This window comes from Festucalex cinctus, chromosome 6 (assembly GCF_051991245.1).
Source record: "Festucalex cinctus isolate MCC-2025b chromosome 6, RoL_Fcin_1.0, whole genome shotgun sequence".
NCBI lineage: Eukaryota > Metazoa > Chordata > Actinopteri > Syngnathiformes > Syngnathidae > Festucalex > Festucalex cinctus.
In genome coordinates, this window is record NC_135416.1 from 14,646,029 (window position 1) to 14,660,400 (window position 14,372).

Here is a 14,372-nt window from a genome sequence, read left to right on the forward strand (position 1 = left end):
AATCCATGCTGCTGGCAGCATCTCTTAGTTTCATTTTGAATAGAATGTAAATTCATTCAGTCCAGGCTCAAACTGCCACCATCATGAGTGGAAAACAAGTTAACTATACAGGCACTGTCTTAGTAATACTTTTCTTTTTCCTACCTGTATGTTACAACTTACAATAACTAACTAAAACTAAATTTACATTAAAGCAAAACTACTCAATCTTTTGAGGACTCCTAACCTGTAGCATCATTATGCCCCCCAAGCTAACATTCAGCCTCTCAATTTGGTGTCTTCTCATTAAAAAATAAATTCATAAATAAATCCTGTAATGTGCGGACCTAAGTGCTTTTAGGTTTTATTACGAAAGAAAACCATGGGAAATGGCGAGATATCAGCTCTTGAATTCAAATTATGAACTATTTTTGTTGTCGTCATATTTGGTCACATCAGTGTACCTTTAGTTGTACGAGAGATTTAGAATGAAGAAGAAACAATAGAAACTATGGTGGTCAAATCATTTTGTCGTATCAACAGATAAATAGATGGATGGATTGATGTCTAAAGTTCTTACAGTTAATAACCTTGGGTTTTTGTTTGTGTTACCGATAAACCAATCCAGACTGGGCATTGTTTCTACATCTGGGTCACAGTGAGATCAAGCATGCAGTGATGGCACGCTATGCCAGAAAGGAAAAGAGAAGATGGCAAGAGACAGAGAGTGCAGCTGAGATGAATGAGAGGACGATAGATGATGCCGCAAAAGAAGCTTGCCCCTGCTGTGTGTAAAAACTCTAATTGAAAGCTGCAATGATGTACAATATAACTAAAGACGGTTGATTGAAACAAGGATATTGATAGTATTAGATTTAGAACCAGTGTTGTCATGTTTGCTATATAGTCTCATTTTTAGGAAAAAAAATAAATAAATAGTGAACAAGCCATGCGCATCCACTCATATGCACACAAAAAGCACAACTTTCAAAATAAAAGCAATACATATTTTATGTTTGACTTCATGGTCACTGTGAGGACCCGTCAGAGACTGTGGGCGGGCCGGATGTGGCCCCCGGGCCATAATTTGTGGAGAAATGTGATGGCTCATGTTAGAAAAGCTATTAATTTCGGTTATACATGGCCTCAGATAATTTTTCTATTTGCTTTTAAGGGTCAAGACGTTCACAAACACTATTTTAAATGCGTCGAATATCTGCTGCTGGATTACTAGCTAATGGTTTATGAGTTAAAATGACAACATCAATATTAGAACAACGGTCCTCGACGGCCGGAGTCCTGCAGGTTTTAGATGTTTATGTCATCCAATGCACCTGATTCTAAAGATCAAGATCGTTATCAGGCTTCTACAGAGCTTGCTGATGAGCTTATTACAGGAATCAGGTATGTTGGAGTACGGAATCATCTAAAACCTGCAAGACTCCGGCCCTTGAGGAACAGGATTGGGCAAAGTAGAATAATCCTTAACTTTTTAGGGGCGAAAACTCGCAATGCTCTTATTTTGAAGCTCAAATCTTTTGTATTTCCGGTTGTGCTTACTGCGAGCTTGTTGCTAACTCCTGACTCTTGAGCTTTAAGGAGGGGACAAATCCTTCAAACTGAGCTAGTTTGGCATTGTAAGTCGTTCCGCTAGCAGACCCTCTCCCCGCCGGTTCGGATGAGCGAACTCCGTAAATCGGGCCGTACTTGGAAACCCTCCTCCTGTATGCGCTAACACGAAGCGAAGGAGTTTTTAATTTCTTTTGTGGAACGTACATCCCGGTGAGGAGGGAGCGTTGTGAGACACATTGTCAGCAGCACGCAGCACAGGGAAGATGTTGCTGAAGGAGTACAGGATATGCATGCCGCTCACTGTGGAGGAGGTGAGTTCTATTCGATTTAGGACGTTTTTATGCTCGTATGAAAGCTACGTGTCATTCAGAAAACTGTTAGCTAACTTGTGTGTAGTGTGTGCGTGCGTGCGCATATGCGCGTGCGTGTTGAAGTTCGTGAGAGACGGCCGCACGTCAGAGGACCGCGCGCGAGCGCGCACACACACACTGCATACAGAATATGTAGGATCAATCGTTACCCTGACGATTTTATTTTATATGTATACTTTTATGTCTTTCACATGGATGGGTGTTCATACTCTAGATACCCCCCCCCCCCCCACACACACACACACGCACAGTGTGGAGCATCTCTTGCTAAAACTTGTAAACACACGCACACGACTGTTTTCATGTGAGATGAGGGGACCTGCCGCCCGCTCCTCGCTGGGATGCGTGAGATGCTGCCATCGTCGGGCAGTGGTGGCCGTGTCACAGTGATGTGCGGCGGGTACTCTGGATCTTTTTGCAGCTCAGTTTCAGTTGCTAAAATAAGAGTACTGTACAATGAATGAATGTGTAAGACATTTATTGACTAAAGCTTCACACTATTCACTGAGCTTTTGTAATATATATTGTAAACATATATATTTAAAAAAAAAAAAAAAAAAAAAGGTTGTTCCAGGACTTAAAAGCCTCTAGTTCAACCATGAAGTGCAATGCTGATGATGAAATGACTCATGATTTTTCTCGCTGCCTGTGATTCTAGGTCGTCCCATGGTGTTTCATTCTTTAGTGGTACTTTACCAAAGGTGATTAAGACATTTAAGTGATGGCATCTGATGGCAGTGGCTTGTGTTTTGGCATTCGTTTTGATATTTTGGAGAATAAAATATTACGAAAATGAGTATTTTCACAAAGCTCTATAGCAAGAAAGGAAAATATTGTAAATGCAAAACTGTTCACCACCATGGTCCCGTCTTCTTCAGCACTTTTAATAAGCTTTTCTGTGGAAGTACTTCAAAGCATAGCTTTTTAATGTTAGCTTATTAATGTGATCAAACAAAAAATACATTGTAAAACAAATTCTAAATGCCATAAAAGTGCACACACCACACAAAATGAGTTTGTGCACTTAATGTTGGTTTGCTGTTTAGCAATTTTGTGCCGTCCTTGAATGGTAATTTTTATCTGAGAGCCCTCTACACTGGAGCGGTGGTGGGGGAATCACACTATGTGGTTATTTTGTTTGTTTCTTCAAACCTTTGCTCTTAAATAGTGTTCATATATATATATATATATATATATATATATATATATATATATATATATTAGGGGTGTGAATTGCCTAGTACCTGACGATTCGATTCGTATCACGATTCACAGGTCACGATTCGATTCGATACATATTAATCCCGATACGAATGGTCACGATTCGATACCGATTAATCCCGATACGAATTTATAAGTCGATTGTTGCGATTTTTTTCCATTCAAATTTAGAAAATACTATCAGTAAATTTGTACATGTACACTGTAAGATTTGTATGAATATATTTATCTAAAACTTGAGGCTTATAACCGTGAGCCACTGTACACAAACAGTTTGCAATCTGTTTCACATTTGAACAGCATTAAAATAAAAATATTAAGGCTTAATGTGCCGTTCATATAACATTCTTCCATGCTCAAGGTGTGAATCCTAAAAAAAAAAAAAAAAAAAAAAACTGAAAAAAATCGATTCTGCCGATTATTGAATCGATTCGAGAATCGCGCGATGTAGTATCGCGATATATCGCCGAATCGATTTTTTAACACCCCTAATATATATATATATATATATATATATATATATATATATATATATATATATATAGGTTAGGAAGTTCATGGTCCAATCATTGAAGTTTCACATACATGTTCTTGCTTGTCAATCGCATTTCCCATAGACTGCTTGGAATTCACACTGACAATGTTTCCAAAGCGAAGTAAGCATGTCTTATATCTAAATATACAATGTGTGTAGTTCTTTTTCTTGTGTGGTTAGTTTTACAGGAAACAACTCTAGTGTCTTTAACAGCTGAAGACATTTCTCGGGGTGGTGGTGGTGTGGGGAGGGGGTGCAGAATCACATACATGTTGCACACTTGCAGCATGCAACACTGTGCTTTTACAACACAGGAACTTGCAAACCATTGCGCTATTCGGCACATTGTAATTCTTTCTTACTTTTTAATTAATTTTCAGCCCTTACTTGGTTGCTTATGCTTTAGCAGTCTGGTGAATGTAACTGACAAGAGAGACATTTCTTGGGAAAGGTTTTGCATGACCACAGTGGCAGTCTACTCTGAACTTGGTTCTTGGTCTTGTAAAGAGATATTGGTTGTCTTCAAGAACCCCACACGACTGTCTCTTGTGAACATTTAAACATTATGAATACAACATATTTTTGATGTATAGGAGAATTGGGATGAGCTAGCCACAATACCCCGAGTGCGTCACCACAACTTTTTCGACACTTAGATAAATGTCTATTCCGCATCTTTGTGTGGAGCAGTAGTACCTCTGCTTAAAATGCAGATAAGGGCACGGCTGCAACTGTATTCTCTTGGCATCTGTTAAAGAGAATCATCTGGCTGAGACACACCTTTGCCTGTTTCATCCAGGCTTTGGTAGAAGGGCTTTGAGAAAGGGGTTTGTTTTTGATTGAAGTACTGTACATTGAAACATTTTCAGTAAAAGGCATAACAGTGAACACATTCCATTAAAACTCTTCAGTTCTTCAGTGCTGTTGCCAAATTAACTTGGCATGCCTTTCTTTACAAGGACTTCATTGTCCGTAATTAATTCCTGAGCTTTTAAACATTTTTTTTTTTTTAACCAAGGAATGCACAAGTTTGTTGGCTAGAGTTGGAATAATGAGCTTCCCTGCCTCACTGTCATTCCTGTATATTGCCTTCAAGTCCGCCCTTCTCTACTGTACAGCTCTTCTCTGGAGTTATATGCTTTGTGCTATCTCCCCATTTCTCTTATCTTGCCTCATACATACTGCTGTTTTGTCCCCCTGTGTATCACATTTTGTTCACCAGGGATTGCCCAATATCAGTAATGATTGTCATTTTTCTCACGTGGGCGGCTATTGAAGCTATGAATGCGGTGACTGAACTCCATTAGTTCCTGGTTTGGGAGTGGCTGGTCCAGTTTAAGCCCACAATCACGCAAACTTTGCCACAAGATTGCTCTCATTTAAGAAAGAAGAAAAGGAAAAAGGAAAAAAAAAAAGCCTTGACACTAGGCGCCAGGGCACGAAGTCCCTTTCCTGCACTTCTTTCAGTTCACCCTTTCTGACTTCATAACAGTAGCATTATTTGCATTTCCCAGTTATGAATATGATGTAGAGTAGCTGCTTTTTGCACTCACTTAACTGCTTTGGAACACTTAGGGCTTTGGTTGTCACATTTGTCCGAATGCACATTCTAGGTGTTAAACCAGGGGTGTCAAACTCATGTTAGTTCAGGGGCCGCATGGAGGAAAATATATTATCAAGTAGGCCACATCGGGAAAATAACGGTATATAACTTAAAAACAATTGCCGTCATTTATACGCAGATTTTCGTGGACCAGCCCTAAATTACGGAGCTCAACTGTAATCATATTGTTCTGAAAAATAACACGAATGCAAATGGAACCTTTGCCAGTATACGTTCTGGACGTGTTAAATCGACCTTGTTTGCATATATATTGTTCCCAGAATGCATTGCGTGGCACAGTTAATGATGTTATAAGAAATTTAATCCTTGTCATATCTATTTGTGTTACCAGTAATTGAATTTCTATTGTATTTAACACTTTTATGTCGGTTTATGATTACAAAAAAATAATAATTAAACAAACCGTAGTTTAACTTGTGTGTAAAATAACGACATCCAGATGACGATTCCCCGTACAAGTTGCATTGCTCTTCTGAGGACTGCTTGTGAAATTATAAATTTATATGTTTTGATTGTGGCCGGCTGATTAATTAGTTTGACATTACAAATGTAATGTTATTTTTTTTTTTTACTTTACGAAATCATCTCGTGGGCCGGATTAAACCCCTTTGCGGGCCTGATCCGGCCCACGGGCCGTATGTTTGACACCCCTGTGTTTAAACCGTCATAGGGTTAGGGTATAAGGCTGAGACCTAGCTTAGACCTTTTGAAACTGACAGCTCCTGCTTGGGTACGGATTTATGTGACAGACTACCAGTTTGGTACATGCTTCTCAAATATTACATTTGTTCAAATGACTTTTAATTACTTTATCAATGCTGAATGATCTTCATCTATGTGAAGGCACTATTGTGTGCATTCAGATTATTTGACTATCAGGTCTCTCGACTGAAGTCTAAAATTAGAAGGAGAGGATAATTGCTCTCCTGCACTGGCATGCACACTGCTAACAACACATCTTCTCTCCCTCAATTGTCACCACGCTGTCTGTCTGTGGTCATTCATTTTTCAGCATCTTAGTATTTTTGAGACCTGGGTGCTCCCCTCTCATAGGCGTCTGTTGACACCATCTCCAGCAGCGGGACATTAACAGGATAAATGAAGCATTTTGGAGATAGTCATACTTACTCCAATAGCATGTGGAATACGAGTCCATTGAGTATGTGTTTCTTATGATGGCTTTTTAATGAAATGTGCAAATGACAAGTCTCACAAATGTTGGCAAGATGCTGCATGTCTACGTGGATGTTTATGGTTAAGTTAACCATAAGACAACTGCCCATGTGGCCATCTTCCTGTTGTCATAAATTGTTGCCATGAAAAACGTTTCCTTCATGATGCAAGTCAGACTTCACATGCTGAAAGACCTGATGATGAAATAATTGCAAAACTTTAATGTGACCTAGGTATTGGTGTACCCTGCTTATATTTAAATTGTGAAAAGACCATACATAGAAAATGGATATTATTACTGGATTCCTGTATGTATATATATATATATATATGACTAAAAATGACCAACACAGCACAACACACATGATATATTCATTGGCAATTGAGTCTTCTTCCCAATACCCAGAGTCTGGTGTCATACTAAGACTGACCCGTGAGAAGCTTTAAGGTGCTTTCACACTGCACTTAGTTTACACAATGCCCAACACGATGTTGGCAGGACAGTAACACAGTGCAAGCATGTCAATAACTGGAATTTGTTGCTAAGCGACCAAACAAAGTGTTTTTCCAGCCTGATACCTTTTTCTCAATGGCTTGGATGTAAAGTAGGCCACAGGTTGGCAATTTGCATTTGTCAGTGTTTCAATGGAACATCCTGGATTTTCCTGTAATAATGAAGAGGATGAGATTAAAAGCTGAAGAAGGGTACAGGCATAGCCGTATCTCAGTTATTTCAGGTTCATCCGTGAGCTATAACTTCATGAAGACTGCTTCAAGTTGTACGTTAGGCTGAGCAGGGAGAAGTTAACGGTCTGTGTGCTCAGCTTTATTTTATTTTAAGACAACATGTTGGTTAAAAATTCTAAATTCACACATTCCTCCCACTTTCAACAAAAGTAGTGGCGATCTCCCCCCATCGCTGTGCCTTTTTGAGCATGTCATGCGGTTCGACATCTGTAACATAGCTGGGGACACCAAAACTTATTCAACAGCATAGTCTTATTTGCTTCAAGATGCCTTTACCATCATCTTTCATCTATAATACACACTTGTGTGTAAGACACCCCCCCAAAATTGCCCCTCAAAAGTCGTGTTTTCTAGCTTCTCTTGTATAATACCCGCATTCACAATGTGTAGGTACCGGTTATCCATCCATCCATCCATCCATCCATCCATTTTCTTGATCCTCACAAGGGTCACTGGGGTGCTGAAGCCTATCCCAGCTGGCTTTGGGCAGTAGGCAAGGTACACCCTGAACCGGTTGCCAGCCAATTGCAGGGCACACAGAGACGAACAACCACTCACAAGCACACCTAGGGTCGTGGGGGGTGCTGGAGCCTATCCCAGCTGGCTTTGGGCAGTAAGCGGTGTACACCCTGAGCTGGTTGCCAGCCAATCACAGAGCAACCGGTTATACAAAAAAAAATACAAATAAATCCTGCTCCCCATGTATTATCCACGCCCTCAATTTGTAATGAAAATTTTAGGAAGAAAATGCATATTATACCAGATAAATTACAGTGATGACGAGCAATGGATTTCCACACAGTCGCCCAACTTCTTAGTTGTCAATTAATCACTTATTACGCTCACGTTTCGCCAACACTATGCTTCCCCCTTTTTGTATCGCGTGACATCTCCCAGAAGTATGTGGTCAATGTGTTCTGGTCTTTAAAAAAAAAAAAAAAAAAAAAGAGGTTCAACCAAAGTATTATTCAGTTAAATTGTATTTAAAATGTTATAATATTTAAGTCGGGCGGCACGGTAGTCGAGTGGTTAGCACGTCCGCTTCCCAGTTCTGAGGTCTCCGGTTCGAGTCCAGGCTCGGACCTGCCTGGGTGGAGTTTGCATGTTCTCCCCGTGCCCGCGTGGGTCTTCTCCGGGTACTCCGGTCTCCTCCCACATTCCAAAGACATGCATGGCAGGTTAATTGGGCGCTCCGAATTGTCCCTAGGTGTGCTTGTGAGTGTGGATGGTTGTTTGTCTCTGTGTGCCCTGCGATTGGTTGGCAACCAGTCCAGGGTGTCCCCCGCCTACTGCCCAGAGCCAGCTGAGATAGGCGCCAGCAGCCCCCGCGACCATTGTGAGGAATAAGCGGTCAAGAAAATGGATGGATGGATGGATAATATTTAAGTCCTGTACATGCATAAAAAATAGGATGATGTAAATGGAAGGATGCAGCTAATGAGAACAGAGAGTTTATCTGATACACAACTGTACTTCCAAAGAAAAAGACCACTAAAGCTACTACATGTCTCATTTCCTTTTAGTTACCAAGCTCTAAATGAACCAGGATGGAGACAAAGAGGCCACTTCTTGTGATTGTTCTTATCACGACAGTGCAGAATTTCATGCCATTTTATGTATCTTTAAAGTTTCCCTTCTGTCAGAGCAGAGAGGAAGGAAGGAGGCTGAAGCGTCAGATGCTCTGATATAAAACAAAGTGACTGAAGATGACTGTTAAGGGTTCAAGGCAAGCTAAACATATGACCGAGTGGGTAGCAGTAAATAAGGGAGTTGTGATAATTTGGAAATTGTGGGATGTATTCCGATTAATTTCCTAATGAAAACTTTGAACTAATACCGATTTGTGTGTGCGTGTGTGGGGGTGTGTGTGTGGGACGGTGTGTGCGCATGCAGTGTTGGGGAATCCAGGTCCAGAAAGTAAAAACCCTGCCACAGATTGGTTTTAGCTACAGGTGCTTCTAGTCAACTGGTAGGTAAACAAGCTCGTCTTCACCTGTTGAGTAGCAGCACCTGTAGCTAGCCTATTTAAGGGTGTTTACTTTCTAGACCTGGATTCCCCAACACATGCATGTGTTTTCGTCAGACAAGGTCATGTCTCTGTATGTTCTCCAGAAACAAGGGCCCTGTCAGCTTTATGACACTGTTGCAGATTCACAACCGCAAATGTCAGGCAGACCTTCTTCAGTGTTTATTCAAGTTGAGGGTTCAAAATGTAAACAACAAAGAAACCAAGTAGCAGTGTTAGACAGGAGGAGATCTTCTATGTGACACCTGTCTTTTATTCTCTCTTAATTTTCCTTGGTGAGTGTCATTTTGAAGTTTCACCAAAAATCTGCAACAATGTTTGAAGAAATTACAGCACTTTTTTACCTCCTTGACACATATCACGTGACCACCGTGACGGTCATGACACACCGGTGTGTAATCGCCGACTATTTATTGTGAAGAAAAATGTTTTTTAAACTGTATTTTATTTATGTTGTTGTACATATTTTCAATAAAAACAAATTAATTATGTCCATATATAGGTAATGTACTGCTTTGATGCTTGCACTGACACTCACGCCTTTTTGTTTTCCTGCTCGCAGTGCTTTGTGGTCTATATTAACCGGTTGAGTGACCATCGGTATGCATAGTTAGATGCATTGTGGATAGTTTTGAGTGCACTTCATTTTTTTTTTTTGTGTGGCCATTTGGACACCCCAACAAAATGGCGTGCACATTTGGACTCAGCTACATTGGTTTATGTCACATGGCATGCTTGATGTCGATTGTAATTTCTATCATGATTTCTTTTATATATATATTCTTATGGGTGGCACGGTGGATGACTGGTTAGCACATCCGCCTCCGAGTACTGAGGACTCCGGTTCGAGTCCAGGCTCCGGCCTTCCTGGGTGGATTTTGCATCTTCTCCCGTGCCTGCGTGGGTCTTCTCCTCGTACTCCGGTCTCTCCTCACATTCCAAAGACATGCATGGCAGGTTAATTGGGCACTCCGAATTGTCCCTAGGTGTGCGTGTGAATGTGGATGGTTGTTCGTCTCTGTGTGCTCTGCGACTCGCTGGCAACCAGTTCAGGGTGTACCCCGCCTACTGCCTGAAGCGAGCTGGGATAGGCTCCAGCACCCCCCTCGACTCTTGTGAGGAGCAAGCGGTTAAGAAAAAAATGGATGGATAGATATTTTCTTATCTGAGTACTGTTAATTTTGACGTTTGAGATCTGATCAATATAATTGAATTCTCGTTTTCTTTACACCGTTGAAACAGAATCGGTACAGGCTAATTAATCAATCTTAGTAGTCATACTCTATGGAGGGTAACTTTACTCACGCTAGCGGGACCAGCCATCTGCCTCTGCTACCACACCCAATTGCTCTTGTAAAGAATGAAAAACGGTGATACGTCACAGACATGGTACTACTGCGTCTTTTTCCCTGCTACAGCTGCTTTCACTTACACCTCCCAGTCTTCAGCTAACATGCTTATTTGCATGCTCACCTCCAAAAATGCCGACATCATGCAAAACTATCTTAGCTGCCCTTAGTCAGCATATGCCTCCAAACTGCATTAATGTCATATTGACATAAAATGAAGTCTACATAGAGGAACAGTGATATTTAGGCCAAGTTTCTTGCAGCGCCTCTTCAAAGTGTGAATACCTAATAGGATAGGGTTAATCTCTGCTAAAGCAATTATTTTTTTTTTTCCCTCGGAATATTACAACCCCTCTAAAAAAATTCTATTCAAAATTTTTAGTTCATACGGAGCCCCTAAAGTGACATGGGAGAAAAAAAAAAAAATTAAATGTTTCTCGTCCGGACAAGAAACTTTCTCATTCGGACGAGAAACTTTCTCGTCCGGACAAGAAACTTTCTCGTTCGGACGAGAAACTTTATCGTTCGGACAAGAAAAGTTTCTCGTCCGGACGAGAAACATCACCTGCGAGCGGGAACTAGGAGAGCTAGCTTGTGGCGGCGGACGGTAGACCACTGTTCAACTTGCTTTCAATTCGTTTTAAATGTCTCTCAGACACAACATAATGGTGGCGACTTGCAAGTAACGCAGCAATGTCCTAATAAAGTCCCAGGTGAAAATAGAACCTGACTAGGTCCTGTGCTATCATTTTCACACATGAACACAAACTGAAATGTAGTTAGTATAAGGTCTCCCACGCGAGTATGCTGGTTTCTCGTCCGGACGAGAAAAGTTTCTCGTCCAGACGAGAAACATTTAAATGTTTTTTTTTTCTCCCATGTCACTTTAGGGGCTCCGTAAGTTCATTCTTTAAAAAAAAAAAAAATGTTAACAAAATATATTTATATGTGGCACTAATACACCGTCGTAGGTGTGTGTAGTCATAGTTTGATAGATCTGACTTTTTTTTGTGTTGCACACGCAGGCATACAACACTTTTTGATTCCTGCGCACTCTTTCATAAGTGAAACCACAAGACCAATGAGACAAAAATATAATATCTAGCAATTTAATATGTCCCTCAGTTGCCAAAGAATTCATACTGTTAATTTCTAAAGCCTCATTTGGCTTCAGCCGCGTAACTCTATCTGTTCACTTGCATGTGGACAGACTGCTGATGTTGTTGATATGATATGGACGTATGCACCACAGATTGGCGTTTGTCTTCACGCAGCTGGCACATCGACATGCAGTCAACACCTGATCCGGACACCTGGTGGTGGCAGTGTAACAGGATTACAAGTGTCATTTGTGACTGTGGAGGATTATCTGTCATTGATAGTCATGGAGGCGCTCATGTTTTTCATTCGTAGTGTCATCACTCAAGAATGACATTGACCATTTGAACGCTAATGCAATACGAACGTAGCACTTGCTTAAGGCAAAAATAAGTCAATACCAACTAACAATACAATATGAACAAGCAATTTGGAAACAATTGCTCACAAAGTAACTGTTAGTTTAGTAGATGAAAACCGAGAGGCCCCAACCCCATTTTGCAGTGATACCGTCTTCCATATTTTCAAGTGCGTCTGTATGTCCAATGTTGGACCTGAAAGAGGGCCTGGCCTACCATTTCAATTATAAAAGTGGTTGATGAACTTGTTTAAAACTCATCCAGGTGTTCATATAATAGGAGTAAACAGTTTAGATTATGAAATTTAAATTTCTATAGGCTACTACAATTTTTTTCTACTTAACACATCCCCATCCCCCTCGTGGTCAGATTCCTCCCATTCACTCAAGGGTTTGTTTAGGAAATGGGCTGTTTGTTTCTTTGGTGCCATGGTGAGGTGCAAGGCCTTTTGCCATCTGGTATACAAGACAATGCTGTGATTTAATCAAAATCCCATTTACAGCCATTTTCTCCTCTGGAGGAAACCATCACGTGTTGTGATGGCCCATTATTCAACCATTCTCATTTCCTTTATGTGCTTGGTGTGTTTGTGTTTCATAACACAAGAGCAACATGAGAGTTTTACACATATCGAGCGCTGAAAGCAAAAGGCTTGCTTAGCTGCATACCAAATTCTGTCTCCCTCTTGTACAGCCCCACTTTAAGTGGAAATGGGCACAGTCATTTAGCTTTACACAGTCGCGCAAACGCACACTTTTATTGATAGAGCAGCATTCGTTGCATGGTGCAACAATATATGAGAGAATTCTGCCGCCTTTGTTGTTATTGTTGTTTATTTTTATTTTACAGAGACCAGCTTGTCCCTTTTGATTTTGCTGGGTCACCTACTTTTAAGTTCTAAAATGTTACTGTATATAGTGCCATTTAAATATTGGCTCGCCTGGACATGTCAAGTTGTCTAAGTGTTAACATAGTAATGTGGGGTGTCTGTGCGTGTGTGTGTGTGTGTGTACATGTGTGGTCCTGTGGCAGTGTTCCCTCGTTTTCCGCTGGCGTTGGGTTCCAAAAAATACCCGCAATGAATGAAAACTGCAAAGTAGTTAGCTTTATGTTTACATTTATTATAAATGTTTAAAGGCGCTAAAACTAGATAGGGTGAGAAGCTCGGTCATCCGGGAGGGACTCAGAGTCGAGCCGCTGCTCCTCCGCGTTGAGAGGAGCCAGCTGAGGTGGCTCGGGCATCTGGTTCGGATGCCTCCTGGACGCCTCCCTGGGGAGGTGTTCCGGGCATGTCCCACTGGCGGGAGGCCCCGGGGACGACCCAGGACACGCTGGAGAGACTATGTCTCTCGGCTGGCCTGGGAACGCCTCGGGATCCCGCCGGAGGAGCTGGTTGAAGTGGCTGGGGAGAGGGAAGTCTGGGTTTCCCTCCTGAAGCTGCTGCCCCCGCGACCCGACCCCGGATAAGCGGAAGAAGATGGATGGATGGAAGGCGCTAAAACCCCTCACCACACAGTTTATACACTTTTCTCATCAGGACATATACATTTTCTCACATTTCTCTTGTTTAAACATTCTCAAATTTTATAAGATAGACACTAGGGGTGTGAATTGCCTAGTACCTGACGATTCGATTCGTATCTCGATTCACAGGTCACGATTCGATTCGATACCGATTAATCCCGATACGAATGGTCACGATTCGATACCGATTAATCCCGATACGAATTTATAAGTCGATTGTTGCGATTTTTTCCATTCAAATTTAGAAAATACTATCAGTAAATTTGTACATGTACACTGTAAGATTTGTATAAATATATTTATCTAAAACTTGAGGCTTATAACCGTGAGCCACTGTACACAAACAGTTTGCAATCTGTTTCACATTTGAACAGCATTAAAATAAAAATATTAAGGCTTAATGTGCCGTTCATATAACATTCTTCCATGCTCAAGGTGTGAATCCTAAAAAAAAAAAAAAAAGAAAAAAAAGAAAAAAAAAAGAAAAGAAAAAAAAATCGATTCTGCCAATTATTGAATCGATTCGAGAATCGCGCGATGTAGTATCGCGATATATCGCCGAATCGATTTTTTTTAACACCCCTAATAGACACAGTGTTTAAAAAAAAAAAAAAAAAAGTGCAAAATTGCACAAAAAAAAAAAAAGAGCGATACAGTGAGGCCGTGAAAAGTGAACTGTGTTATAGCGAACGAACACTGCATTTCAAAAAGTAATATGGTGGGCTAAATAAATAAATTGACAAGTGTACTAACTTTCATGGTTGTTTTACCCATGTGACTCATGTTTATCTATT

At 40.8% G+C, this 14,372-nt stretch overlaps 1 protein-coding gene across 1 annotated transcript in view; it reads left to right on the forward strand.

The window, feature by feature from the left end:
* The first annotated feature begins 1,539 nt into the window (after positions 1–1,539).
* The window catches only part of LOC144020064 (cytoplasmic phosphatidylinositol transfer protein 1-like), a 57,646-nt gene continuing 44,813 nt past the window's right edge, over positions 1,540–14,372 (forward strand). The window contains exon 1 of the mRNA XM_077523099.1: positions 1,540–1,862. Coding sequence (XP_077379225.1) covers positions 1,815–1,862 — 48 coding nt within the window. The 5' untranslated portion in view covers positions 1,540–1,814. The remainder of the gene's footprint in view (positions 1,863–14,372) is intronic.